At 34.0% G+C, this 15,267-nt stretch overlaps 1 protein-coding gene across 4 annotated transcripts in view; it reads left to right on the top strand.

Moving 5' to 3' along the window:
- Positions 1 to 450: 450 nt before the first annotated feature.
- The window catches only part of LOC149782423 (cell adhesion molecule CEACAM5-like), a 118,891-nt gene continuing 104,074 nt past the window's right edge, over positions 451 to 15,267 (top strand). The window contains exons 1-2 of one of the 4 annotated variants that reach the window (XM_089933820.1): positions 451 to 474; positions 6,478 to 7,655. In XM_089933820.1, the coding sequence (XP_089789946.1) occupies positions 7,598 to 7,655 (58 nt within the window). In that variant the 5' untranslated portion in view covers positions 451 to 474; positions 6,478 to 7,597. Of the gene's footprint in view, positions 475 to 5,189; positions 7,656 to 15,267 lie in introns of those variants that run through there. The other 3 variants (XM_089933821.1, XM_089933823.1, XM_089933822.1) reach the window with 3 other exon arrangements.

The following is a 15,267-nucleotide window of genomic DNA, read 5'->3' as shown; positions in this document are numbered from 1 at the left end:
TCATTGACTTTTGGACTCAAGCACTACTTTTGGATAATTGTGAAGACATTTAAAAACATTTTGGATTACATCGTCTGACATATCAGGATATTCAAGACTACATGTACATTAGAATATGCAAGACTACTGATATTCAGCATCCTTGGAATTCATTCGGAACATTCTATATTCTTGGATACTATGATAGGACATTTACGATTATTTGGGATTTAAATCATAATACATTAAGAGTCTTTTGAATTTTCATTTTGCATTTTATGGAATAAATTGCCTGTTGATTTATTATTTGACTTAGAGTTGTAACAACCTTAGTCCATACTACTACTACTACACACCATATCGTTATACCCCGTCATTATTGTACCATTTTAAGATCTAGATCTCACCTTTTGGATTATCAATATGTGTATACATTCCGAATTGTTTCGCTTTTGACAAATCTTGTATATAGTTAGATTCGACTGACATAGATCGGTAAGTATGCATTTAAGTTTTTCTTTTTCTCACTCTTATTTGAGATTGGTCCCAATAACATAACACGTATCTGAAACCTAATAAATAAATAAATAAATGTATTCAGGATGCACTCCCTATAGTGACGGACGGTAACTCTAAGATAAACGTGAATATGTTGACAACTATTCGTTCCTTCCAATCTCTGCTATGCTTCCAATGTACAATGTACTATCTAAACATAAGGCGAATTTGAAAATGAAACGATGTGAAGAAGAAAGTGTGATTTTTAAATTTAAAAAAATGTTGTGCCCTACGATCCACGTTAATTTTTTAAAAAAAATTGAATAATTAGTTCTCCGGCATTTTTTCTCCCGACTTTATTTTTAGTTACAGTTACATAGTTGCCGAAAACTTACGGCAATCACAGGGACTCGTATCGTAACTCTTATATAGTACATGTATGACGGGTCAAGTTTAAGCAACGATACGAGCCCCTATGGTGACAATCAGGTTAGAAATTATAACTCGATTAATAAAATGACAAAGTTTTGTGTATTCTTTAAAATCCCTTTTGTTTCAAAAGGGGCGGTGGGGTGGAGTACAAACAAACAGGGTGTATACATAGCCTGGAACGCTGTATTAACGCGGTACTTAATGTTCTTATCGGTACTTATTAAAACTGTTTTCCTATTGCTCTTACTTATTATTTATAAATTTTCAATGACTTTCCCTTTTTCTATTCCTATAAAAAATATTTGTCAATCGAAGCTGGTAAACGTAAATACAACAGCATATGGTGGCTGACCCAGATTAACGTACCATGGGGGAACAACTCTATATTATCGCGGTATTTGCCTAATTTACGTATGGTAGCACGCAGGTATTATAATAAAAATAAAATATCACTTACCTGTGAAAAGAAATGTCCCCGCTTGTACTGGCATAATATTTCCAACATAAACGGAAGGATCCAATAATAAAATCAAACACACATATGTAATTCAACTGTTATTCCATGACTAACAAAATTACAAATTAAAAGCAATTATTAAATGCAATGTGGGCAATGAATTGTGAATATATAACAACTATTAGTAATATTATTATTGAAATATTACTGATTTCAATAATGTTTAACTGTTATTATAATCTTATATATATATATATATATATATATATATACGAGAAGTATGATCATAAGTAACATTTTGCAAATTTTGGTCCATATTGGCTACCATCCAATGAAATTGCAACCTTAACCTTGTTAGGACATGTATGACACAATCATTATATGACCTATACTCATCAAACATCAGACAATACACTGAATATATTTCATAATCAAAGCCGATTCTGGTATATCAAGTTCGACTGGAGTTTTCTATATGATGATACACGTAAATTAATGCACTTTACAAAAAGTGATGTTCATTCTTTTTCATTGTAATTTTAACTTATAAAAAAATGTAGACATTTTAGAGGATATTGTGCTGTACGATATTTGCGTCCTTACTGGCTACAGCTTTACATATGTAAACAACTGCTAGATGGCGCGAGTCCAAAATTAATCGGGAAATCCCATTTGCCGCGATAATATAGAGCCCGCAATAATACAGCGTTAGACTATACTGTAACTATGATGTTTTAGCATGGACATGGTCCACGAAATAGGGTCACTTATATTAGTACGAAGTTAGTGTGTGTGTGTGTGTTTTGGATTTTTAACGTAGCTTTAACAGTTTGAATCATATCACAATGATGTCTGCAGTGTGGCAGTTTATATGATGTCTTACAGTGTGGCATCATGTCCCATCTAGTTACATTATCCTGATACCAGGCAGACAAGTCCTAAGAATACACTAACCTCTTAATGCTGAGCGCCAAGCAAGGCAGCAGCCAATACCATTTTTGTGTCTTTGGTATGACTAAGCGGGGTTTGAACCCGAGAACCCATGCATCCAAGGCGGACGCTGTAACCACTTAGGTCACCGGAGCAGTCAGAACTAAGTTACATAAAACCATAAGGAAACATCTGAAAAATAAATGTTGCTAGAAGTTACTTAATGCTTGAATATAACAGGTCTAGAAGAGTATAATGAATCTGCAAAATTGTATAAAATGATCAGAATATGTTGCATAAAAATGTTAGGTCAGCATCCCAACAAGAAATATGACAGCCTCCATAATGCTCCTGTTATTTACTGTAGCAAGCGAAATAATTCGTATGGAAAATCATAAGAAACAGCCTGTGATTGCCAAAACAAAGGAATTAAGTTTATTGAAAATATATTTGTTATTTTACCCATGTTTACTATTTGTGTATTTTGTTCCTCAGATATATAATTATGATAATTTCCCATGTGGTATCTTGTGCATACTTTTCAATAATAATAATAAAAATAATAATAATAATATTAATGAATATAATAATAATAATAATAATAATAATAATATTAATAATAATAATTGCTTTATAATATCCCAGATATAAAAAAATCTTTGAAAGAGTGCATATACTTATTATATTCATTATTGATTATATCTGTTTTGAAAACAGAGATAAAAAAATTTGTACAGATATTTTATTGATGTTTTGTTTATTATTATTATTATTATTATTATTATTTATACACAAACCAGACCGGTCAGTGATGGCATGATCATCTTCGAACTCTAAGGAAAAAACAACAATGTTATTGTTATTATTATTATAGTAATTGATTTCTTTCTTGTTTCCTCAAATATTTTAATTTATTTTCCCCCCATGCATATTTGTTTGCATTGGAATAATATTTTGGCAATAAAGACTATTTCATTTTTGGAGAGTGTTTTTACCCTTAACAGGTCTGTCTGATGATAAATTAGACTTGTCAATTTGGTCATTCTATACAGCTGCAGAGCAGGCTCTTCAGCTTGCAGAAATATTCTGGTGAAAGCCCCGGGTCAGGATAGTAGTGCCTGAAAAAAAACAATTATCATGGTAGTATCCACAAAATGTTATTAATTTTTAAAAAATCTTAGACTAGCATGCTCATACCTGCAACCAAATGTTTGTGTGTGTGTGTGTGTTTTAAATCCTGGGTCAGTAAAGTACTACATTTTTTCTTCTTACAAAATAAACATACACCAGATGATAATTAAAATATATCTTGGCAATGTATTTTTCTTGGACAATATATTTTTATTATTATACACTTTTTTATGTCAGTAATGTACAAAACTTATTGATAACATGCATATTAGTTATTTCCGTCAGCCACTGGTAACCTATTTGTAGTTATTTCTGTCACTGTGGCCTTGATGGGAATCTCAATGTTGAAATCGCAAAAGGTTAATAGCCTAAAATGGGAAATTAATATGGGAACATCACTATAGCTTTAATGGGAAATAAAAATGGGTGACCTCATGGTACATGGGTCCAATGGGAACTGTTACAAGTGGCTGACCTCTTTTGGGTGGGAACTTGGTAACAGTGTTCGAGCTGACCTCAGAAGGTTGATATGGAAAATTATATGTTAAATGTTTATAGCCTTAAAAGGGTCAAAAGTGTTTATGAGGTCAAAAGAGCTTTTAGGGTGAAAGGGGAAGGGTAATAGTAAAGGGTTTTAAGTTTGACTTGTCAACATACACAAACATTTATACAACAGACTAACTTTTTTTGGCAAAAAGCGAAAGAGTATATTTTTTCTAGGCAAATGAGTGGCTCTGAAAAGAGCCATTTGGGTTCTTCTCTTATGTGAATATCCTATGGAAAAACCCTAGTATATATCTATAGCCTCAACTTATGGGAAAAACCACACACAGACAGGCACAGACATGTACACACACACACACAGACACACACACACACAAACAGATATATATATATATATATATATATATATATATATATATATATATATATATATATATAGCCTCCAGGTATCAAAGCCATGTAGTTTTCATTTTCTTTCCAACCTTCTTGACCTCATCTGTCTTGTGTGGTTGAAACATGACCCAGACTAGCATGGAAGGCTTTTTAAGAAGTGTACCTGGTCTTTTGTTCCAGATGTTCTCCAATCATTCAATCTTTCCATTTTGTGCACCTATCCATTTTGATGTGCACGGACGATGATACCAGCAGGAAATTTCATGTTTTTAGGCATTCTACATTTTTTAAACAATTCCAGGAGGCAGCTTTGATCTGTCAGCTAAACATGCCAAAAAAACATGAAATATGTTGTGTGTTTTTTCTCACTAACAGCATTTACTCTTTTGTTGCTCTGAAAGTAAAAGATTCATCGGCATCTTATCCATATTTCTGATTTGTGATAGTTCAAATGAGCACTCCACTTTCTTAATGTTGAATGGTAAGTCTTTTGGCAGCTTTTGTGCTATCTATGTCTTTTGGCAGCATCTGTGCTATCTCCATTTGCTGCCTGAGGTAGATATTATGCCGATTCATAAAACATGATCAGCTGGCTGATGAATAAATTTTGATGAATCTACTGACTTGTATTTGTCATTTTTTGCCATTTTTATAACACCAGGTGGAATTGCAGTTCTTTTGAGTGTATCCATTTTGTTGGCACATTCACCAACAAAAATTCTTATTTGATTCATGGAATAAAGTGACCCCAGTCTGACATGCCTTCTTCATTCTCTGTATCTCTTCTAATGCTGCCTGGCTTTTCTGCCATTCCTGTACTTGCTTCATGTTTAGGGAAGATTCGCCTGCTGCAACACAGTTGTTTGATTCAACATATTCATTAACTTTACAGTTTAAACGCCACATCATAAGCAGAATGCTTTCTTTTATTTCCATCACTTTTTATCTTGCCTTAAGTTTCTAGAAATAGTAAACTTAAATAACTTTTGACAGTGATGGTATCCTGTTTCAGTTTGTATTGGATAACTTTGCATCATTGTTTCTTTATTTCTTATTACCAGTAGATTGATTCACGTAACAAAAATATGATTGGTTGTCAGTATGGACATCGTTGAAGCAGGTGTGACAGTTGTAGCTTGAGCAGAAATCATCACCCCAGCCTTTTCTCGTTAAACAATACATCAAAGAGTCGTTATGTATTAGTAAATTTCATTGGCAATGTGCACCAAAACAAACCCATTATCCCTGATACATTATGAACCACAGATTAATCACATCAGTAATTATTGTTGTACACCGTATGGCTATAAACCTCTTTGCTTTGTAAGCAACAATAGTAGAGAATAAACAGTGATTGTGGTTAGTTTTGGTACATCAATTGCACTTTTAACAAAATCTAGGTGGCTGCCTCCTACTTCCAAACCACACGTGTTAAGAAATCCCACAAATTATATTATTAACAGTTAACCAGGCTGACTTGTATATTGTGACTAGGTAAAAAATGTTTCACCATAAGTTCTGGGACAAGACAATAAATACTTATTGTATCACATCCCAATATATACGGTAAATATGGTAGAGTACACGTATGGTATATACAGTACACACTTCTTAATTCTCATGTCCAGCCGAATTAATGGAGGAATTTCGAATACTGGAATCTCTGTGGTATAAGCCTTGGAATGTGGAGGTTGAGATGAAAATTAATAACCATAGCTTTTGTTTGCATTTGAGTTTTAATTAGATCCGATTTTGCCATGTGTGGCTGGGCCTGATGGGTTTGGGTTAGTAACCGCCTCATTATATGATAGTTGATGGGCCAGGTTAAGTAACAGCAGTCAATCTGAGCCATAATTTATAGTTAGGGGTCCTGATGGTATTGGGCTTTACCACTTTATATTGTATTAGTTTCAAGGCCTACTGTACTTGTTAACTAAATTAGGTTGCCACATTTTGCAGCTGGACCTGATGGTCTTGGGTTTTGGACTACCTTAAATGTATACTATTTAAAGACCTATATAATTATACTAAGGGTTATTAAGTCGATATTGTATTATCAAAAGCAATGTATTATAATAAAGTCAACATATTTTATTCACAACAAGTGTCTGTGTGTGATTTGGATTTTTAAAATAGTTTTAACTATTTTTCAGTCATATCTCTACAATGTCTGCTGTGTGGCAGTTTATAGTGATGTCTAGCACTGGGGCATCATGATGCAGACATGAAGCATGATGTCCCACCGAGTCACATTATCCTGAGACCGGGCCAACCAGTCCTAACACTAACGATGCTCTAATCATTAGGCCAACATAGCAGTCCTATTCACAAGAAGAAACTTCTCAAATGCAAATGAACAAGTCAACAATTTTTAAAACAGAAACATATGTACAAGTTTGACAATGTTGTGGAGTTAAACTCGACTTCCACTGATATAAGTAATTTGGCCATCGATGCACACGTTTCCTAGCTAAAGACAAAATATAACTATAATATTTACAAAAATTTTCTCATATAGTTCTAGCATATTTAATTATGTACTGTGCTCTGTATTAGCACTTTGATTCATCACTGTCAGGTTATAAACATTTCAGTTATGCGTTCGGTCTTTTAGGTTTGCTGATCAAGCGTCAAATGTGCTAGTGTTTGTCAATACCGGTAATTAAAATTAAGATGGAAAGACTGTTTAAACTCGGGGAATGTTGCTTTTGTGAAATAATAAAGTTTCTGTTGGTAATGTCTGTCTCGAGAAATTGAATTGTTTGGTTATTCATCAAAAATATGTGGAAGAGGTTTTGTTGTGTCTCACATTATATGGTGAAACATTTTTCTATGTACTATTATTACAATCTCTAAAACGTTGATAATTAGGGAGTCCAGATTAATGAATTGATCCTGTAAAGATTTATAGAGTAGAACTCTGTCCCAAAATATTCTTATGAATAAGCTGTCTGGAGTGATGCGTTTTTACTAATATATTACTTCCTTATTCATTTATGTTTTTAAAATATAATTTTAAGTATTGACTGTTTATCATATTTAAAGTGGAGCAATGTATGAACCACATAACTGCTGTACATACTAAATGAATTCATACAGTTGGCATGTGTGTTTATAATTTTGTGCATGCTATGATGGGTTTCACTATCAGTTTACAAGGAATGATAAAAAGTAAACTTTTGCCTTAAATGTATTTTATTGTTTTGGTTGCAAAAATGTTTAATAAAGAACTGTGATATCTGTTTTCAGAGTTTGTGAATTATTCAGTCCTGAATGATGCAACTTTTGATCAGATTGCCTATTTGTTGTGTTCTCCTCTGGAAAACAGTTGGTGAGTGATTTATATTGACATAACACCTGATAACTGATTGTAGGAATACATATGTTTGTACTATTAATTCAGACAGTATGTATTTCATATGATCGCTTGAATGTTGGAAAATATATTTTACACTGAGGATAACTTTGACAAATATATTTCACAGTGAGCAGGGACAAAATGTTTTGTTTGAAAGGTTTATTGAACAATGAAATCAATAACAAAATCAATAGAAAAACATTTTGAGAACTCCACAACTTATGTTTTTATGTGGCAAATTACCTTGTTTTCGGAAGTTGAATTGGTGGATTAGGAAAGTATTCCTGTTGCTAACATGTTTTTTGAAGCATCTGCGAAATCCACAAAAAATGTTACCCCATGAAAAGTAATGATTTCATAGGGTAATAAATTCTAATTGCCATCTCAGCAACAGTGAATATAAACTTCAGAGGTGTGTTGATCGTGGTGACAGCTTCAACAATTTTATTTGGCTTTCACATGCAAGCCTAATTACATCTTAATTTGTATGGCTGTCAAGATTATTCTCTTTAAGTACCAAGCTGATCCACAATAATACAATTTTTTTTATTTAAACCACCGAGTGAGGAGCAAATCATCTTTTTAACCATCCCCAAATTGTTCAGACAACATAGAACCTATAACAACCTCTTTCCATGCCATAAAGAATAAACAGATTTCAAAAATCACAAAAGAAATGAAGAATCCTTCCGATGGCAGATATGCTTAAATGTGTAGTTACATTACCTGATGCTGTAAAATAATTTTGGTAACTATGGTTTCCTTTCATAGAAATTACTCTCAACCTAGTTTTATTTCTTTTCCACTTAATACTGTCTCGTCACAGTTGAAATTCAGATCCAGCTTGTTTTGTATCCCAGTCTCTTTTTTGTGTCTTGAAGGAGAGTGAAGTATTGGTTCATCAGATTGATACTTGCCATTCTATTCCTGCCTTGGCCCTGGCACTCGGCTTGCTTCTCAGATGGTTCATAATGTCTGTCAAAAACTTTCAAAACATTGGGACCATTGTTAATGTTGAAAGGACAATGATGTCCATTCTTCAAGAATGTAATGACATATTTTCGTGCAAATTGTCTAGTCATGTGGAAGCTTTATTATGCAGGACACTTCATGTAATTGATAATCGATGACTTTTTCATTTGCTGTTGTCACAGAAGATCATTCAGGGGCCATTTTGGGCACATTCCGTTTCACTAAATCAAGAAGAAAATCTCCGCACAGATCTTGTTGGTATATCCACTTCATATGATCATCCAGTTTTCCGAGAAACTTAGAACTCCACAGAAACCGCAGATTGAAGAGCTTCTCATCTTTACTTGTTTGATAACGCTAAAACAATACATCAGATTCCACAATTTATTTTATATTTTAGTTTTGCCTTCATTGATTTTGATAACATTTATCAGACGAAATGCTTGTTTTAAAATTTCACGTGTTGGCATTTCCTTTGCTGCGTCTATTGCCATAATCATATTTTCAACAAAAATCTTTCTTTATCTCTCTCTCTCTCTCTGTCTGTCTCTCTCTCTCTCTCTCTCTCTCTCTCTCTCTCTCTCCAGTAAATTGTCTAAATTGTTACAGAAAATATAATAAATCACACAAATTTAGGTGCTATGGTGATGGTTTGTAGTTATTGTTATCTAGAGGATGATAGACTATGGTGTTATTGCTCTGACTGAGTAAATAATGAAATAAAATATGAAATTAATGGATGGAATAACAGAGGTCAGGGCAGAGATATAGAATAGAACAACACGAGCCCCTGTATGCAGAACATAACAGTTTATTCAATTATAAAGAAAATTGGTGACAGGTTATAGTTGACATATTCATTTTTCTCGTGATATTCCTGCTTCATTTTAGGCCATGAACCATAATTTTTCTCCTCTCTCTCTCTCTCCAGCCTCCTTTTGGGTCATTAACAAAAAATTTCTCTTTGCCATATATGGAGCTATTTCCACATTAAAAAACAGTAATGGACAACCTAAATATTTATCAGGTTTTTCTTCTGGGTCAAACATTACCCACCCTCTGGTTACGTCAGATATCATCATATTGTAATTCAACAGAAACTAAATCTAATATGGGTCAGTTCGCAACCTGACAGCTGATACTTGCACTAAAAGATTAATGTCTCACTTTAGCAGCTATTCTGCAGTCCTAACTGGACTTTGACATAATATAGACCTCATAATAAAGCATTCATAAGCCCTACTGTGGACTATAAATCACTAACTGGACTAAATATCAGCTGGCAGCTCATTTATTGCTAATACCATTGACTCTTGGTTAACAAAATTCACAATTTAATCATGCAGAAGAATTAATGAAATTCACTTTATGTCTTAACTACAATATTTGCTAACTAACAAATCATTGACATAACATTTCCAAACATAGTAATAATATCAATTCTTAGCCTACATGATTCATATCACTTAAGATGTAAATTGACAGTTCTCTCACATTCCTATCGAAAGTAATGCATGAAATTCCAGAATAAAAGAGTCACTGAATATTCAAGACAAATTAATGCAAACAGTTAACTTCCAATCTCATCAAAAGAAATTGATGCATGAATTTCAAACAAATTCAATAAATGATCATGAACTCATATCAATAAAATTGTATGAGATTGAGACATTTACCTTGTGCTTTCCGAGACTAGCTCACTTCTGGGTGAATCTCTCTCTATCTTTACGTTCTGTGTCCCTCAAACTTCCAGACACCCATTCCTAGGAAAACTTTAATGAGAAAGTACTTTCTACTGATCTCAGACTTCAAACTTCATGCCTTCCCTCAGAAAATTAGACTGAATAATTTTGCAAAGGAAATTACTTAAAACATTGAATTTTTTCAGGGAAAACAGCCTCCTTGTTTAGCTTTGCCAGTCAAAATCAACTTGGGGCCCCAAGTGGCCAAGTGATCTAAAGCGCGCTCTGTTACGGATCACTGCCATCTCACCTCTGTCTGCGTAGGTTCGAGTCTCAGATGTTGGCCAATGTGGGTATGTGAGAAAGCTTGCCAGTAGCTAGTATAGCCTATCATGTGCTGAAAAATGGCATTAAACCCTACAACAACAACAACAACAACAAAATCAACTTTATATAACTGCCAAGTATTGATAATTTTTTATTCTGCTCCTATTAAATAAACTGCTTTCTGGAAAATTTCACTTCATGACACTTTTCAAACAAGTTGTTTCTGGATTGTCTCAAATTTGTCCTTTTTCTGATTATTAAACCTTTCCTTTCAATGTGTCTGATCGTTATCCCAAGTAACCCTTTACCTCATAGAGCATAGTTACAAAGTGCAGCACGCTATAAATAGAACACATGCTACCTATTCAACCCAATATGCATTGGCCTGCCTGTGAACTGTAAAGCAATGTAGTGTATGTTACGTTTAACAGCAATTTTAACCTTTTTACATTTTTGGTACACATCTATTATATGTGGAAAAATTTAAGAGTAAAGTCCGATTGTTATTGCTGTGTAATTATTTTTCACAGAATAATTTTGTATGTGCTTTAAAATCTTAGAGAGAACTCATTCACCGTCATGTCAATGAGGCCACGTGACCAACCATAGCTGCCATTTCTCATGCTCGAAATTTACAAGTTTTTTGTCTGCGTCTACAACACTAAGTCATCTGAATTTGATAATTTATAAAAACTAATTGCTGCCTATATCAATATTAGAGCCTTTACCCAAGTTATTGGATCTTTCATAGTTGTGATGCTAATCATGAAAACTTTGTAAGTACTGAATGAAATCCGCGACGCCATTTTGGACAGTGGAGATTACGACCCAGTTACTTTAAATAGCAGATATCGACCAGTGCATTAACAGTGGCCATGTGATCTGATGTAATTGTCATTCGCAGAAATGAATGTAGTATCTAGTTTTCCCTGAAGGTGGCACTATGAAAACCGGCTTAAAATGGCTGATGTTTGCAGCCGACATGAAAAGGCGCTTCCATGCGACTGGAGTAGAGGCGTCAAAAAGGCGCTTCCATGCGAATGGTGTAAAGGTGCCCAAAGATGCTTGCATGAAGTAAAGGGTTAAATGCAATCATGGCCCAAACCAGGGGTGTTAAACCATTGCAACTTAGTAACTTATTTTAGTATTGAGCTCTTAGTTAACTTAATTTATTTCATATCATACTGACCATGGCAAGATTGACCCAGTTATGCATTGCAATAATATCTTACAAATTTCACAGTTTTATTAGGGGATTCATGATGTATGTTGCTATGGAGTACAACCTCATACAATAATCTGCTGAGAAAACTGCTCCAAGAAGCATGGTTACTGTGTAGAATAAGTATTAATTTGTCAGCTACAATTTCATTTGAGTTCTATACATCTTTTCTTTACCATTCCCTCCCACACACACATGCAATTTTGATCATCAGCATAGATGTATGCGAAATTAATATATATTTTGATGACAGTTTTTAGGCAATTTGTTAATCAAACCCTTTTTAAATATGTAATAAATATTATTTGTCCTGAAGGAAATCTTCATTGCTTTCCTGTGAATAGCAACGTTCTACACTTTTCCATATTGGAAGAGTAATTCCTCATGCATGGGGTAAAAATAATCCAAGCTCCCTTTCTTCTGACACTTGACCTTTCTTGGCGATAACATGTGTAGTCTGGAGATGCTTTTGATGATAGCGGGGTCCTGAAGGAAGCATTTGATTCTGTATTAGATATACCGTGATGATGGGCTTGACTATTGTGTGTGTGTGTGTGTGTGTGTGTGATTTTTAACATAGCTTTAAAAAAATTTCAGCCATATAGCTATGATGTCTGCCGTGTGGCAGCTTATAGTGATGTCTAGCACTGGGGCATCATGCTGCAGACATGAAACATGATGTCCCACCCAGTCACATTATCCTGACACCAGGCTGACCAGTCCTAACATTAACCTCTTAATGCTGAGCGCCTAGCGAGGCAGCTGTTAGTACCATTTTTATAAGTCTTTGGTATGACTTGGCCGTGGTTTGAACCCATGACCTCCCACATCTGAAGTGGGCACTCTAACCTCTACAAACCGGAGTTGTCTCCTTGACTACTGTATTAAGAGTGATCTTCAAGAAACTGCTTTATTCAGAGTGCTTTTTGTCCTTGTTTGAATTTGAACTTTGTCTCCCAATATTTGGTCATTTGATATTTGCCATAATTATGTTGAAAACTACTCGTTCGGTTTGTTAATTTATTCATCAATATCATTTACAATATGAATCACTTTTCTATTATGAATTTGCATGACTGTCAGATTTTGTGTGGCTTTGTCAGGCTTTGTGTAGATTTGTCGGGCATTGTCAGGCTTAGCCAGACTTTGGTCATCATTAATTTTATTATATATTGTTACAATTCAAATTCATTGTGACAAACTAAGTAACAGAAAGAAGCAAAATCAACAAGTTTTGTAAAACGTAACAAGGTAATTATTAAAGTCATGGAGAGTAACTTACAGAATATGAAGTGAATTGAAACTAATTCTTATAAAGGTCTATGAAAGATCTGAATGAATGACAAGTTCCTTATACATTTAAAATCTGGAAATGTACTAGTCCTCAATGAGTCATGACATTGTGAAGATGGCCCTTTCCAGAATTTCTTTGAATAATTTATCACAGTTGTAGAATAATATTATAGTCCAAAATGAGCACTTTATATTTCAACTGTACAATCCAAACAAATATTTTTCCTCTCAAATAATATATAAGTACAACACGAAACACATCTGCAGACTTACAACATGATCACAATAAGTGAGGATGGCTCCAAAATTGAAATAAATCTGATTTTTATATACACCATCTATTGTGACTGTATTTTGTAATAGACCCCACATGACAACAATACTAACCATTTTGAGTTAATCTTGCCTATTCATGTGACCCAGCTAAACCAATGAGAAGCTACTGAATTTTACCAGAATCTTCAGAACCCCATCAGCCAGTGAGGCATTAAGCCAATGGCACCATTAAGTCTTATTATTAAGAGTATTATTAAAAATTGTCAACACATATGTTTATAGGGGCCCCGAGTGGCCGAGTGGTGTAAAGTGCTCTCTGTTACAGATCACTGCCATCTCACCTCTGTCTGTGCCGGTTCGAGTCTCAGATTCAGTCAGTATGGGTATGTGAGAAAGCTTGACGGTAGCTTCTCATGGGTCAGTGGTTCTTTCCAGGATTTTTCTGGTTCTTCCTCCACCATTAATACTGGCCACCATGTATAGCCTATCGTGTGCTATAAAATGGCGTTAAATCCCACAACAACAACAACAACAACATATGTTTATAGATCCTATGTAATTTGCGATCTAAACAGAGTCAGGTCACATATACAAAATTTATAGCAAAAGATAATCTTTACAATTTACAACCACAAATAAATATTGCTAAATTTAAATAAAATCATGTATCCAGAGTTATAGAAAAATATAGTTTTACATAACAATCTTCTCTACATTTGTTTCCTCATTTCAGAATTTTCCTATTGTGTCCTAATCATAATAACTCATTATGTTATTCTAAAGCATTGTTTATTTGGCAGGGATAGTTTCATATGTTGACCGCTGTAAAATTTCTTAAGTTAAGCCTATGGTATGACTTTCAGTTATTATTGTTTATTAATTAAAGATAAGGATATACTTGTGAATTAGGTGTTTTGGGGTTGGGTTGTTCTTGAAATTGATGTGAGGCATTTTTACGACTCCCATAGTTATTCTGTAGTGTAGATCATTAAATATCAATGGCCGGCTAGGAAGAAGAGCTAGCCACCCATATCAGTGGACATATTGGTTAGTAGTATATAAAGCTGCCAGTTCTGACTCGATCGCTAATGGAGGTGTCATAATATAAAAACAACCCTAAAAGAAAACAAACACTTTTTCCAATTTAGGCATCAAATCCTAAATTCAGTTTTAAGAAACATATTTTAAGAAGCTACCAGATTTGTAAAACAGTACCAACAAAGCCAAACCCGAAAGATGTTCTATAATATAGATGTCAAAACATGGGAAAAAGTATTAGCCGGTTATTCCATAATTAGAAGATAGAGGCACCAAAACCTGGAAAACCCACACAGTCCAAAAAATATATTTTTAATAAAGCATCAGATTTGCAATAGCAGCAACAAAACCAAACCCCAGCAGAAACGTTATGCTTACTGTAGCATATTTTTATGCCCAAGCGCAAATGTGTTTATGCTATTGCTGCAGTACCTCTTGTCAAATGTGCATAAACAGTACTTATTTTATGACGGACATATCTAAAAGCTCACTTACAATATTTTATATACCCGTTAAGAGCAGGCATCATCATATGTCACAACTTTATTTGTCACAACTTTTTTGACACCCTTACCTTTTTGGGTAACATTACCATCGTCAAGCTGGAAACAATACATTTTACTTCTCAATCCAATAAACCTTTTAATTGCTTTTCCATGTCTCATCTTTCAACTTAATAATGACGTTTTTATTATCTACACAATACCATTGAATGTCTCGAAGATAATCAAAGAGATCAAACCATGACATATCCTGATAAACATCATTAGTTTTA

The sequence above is a fragment of the Sinohyriopsis cumingii genome, chromosome 15 (genome assembly GCF_028554795.1).
Source record: "Sinohyriopsis cumingii isolate HCF-2022 chromosome 15, ASM2855479v2, whole genome shotgun sequence".
NCBI lineage: Eukaryota > Metazoa > Mollusca > Bivalvia > Unionida > Unionidae > Sinohyriopsis > Sinohyriopsis cumingii.
The sequence above is the reverse complement of the archived record's forward strand: the minus strand, read 5'-3'. Positions and strand labels throughout refer to the sequence as shown.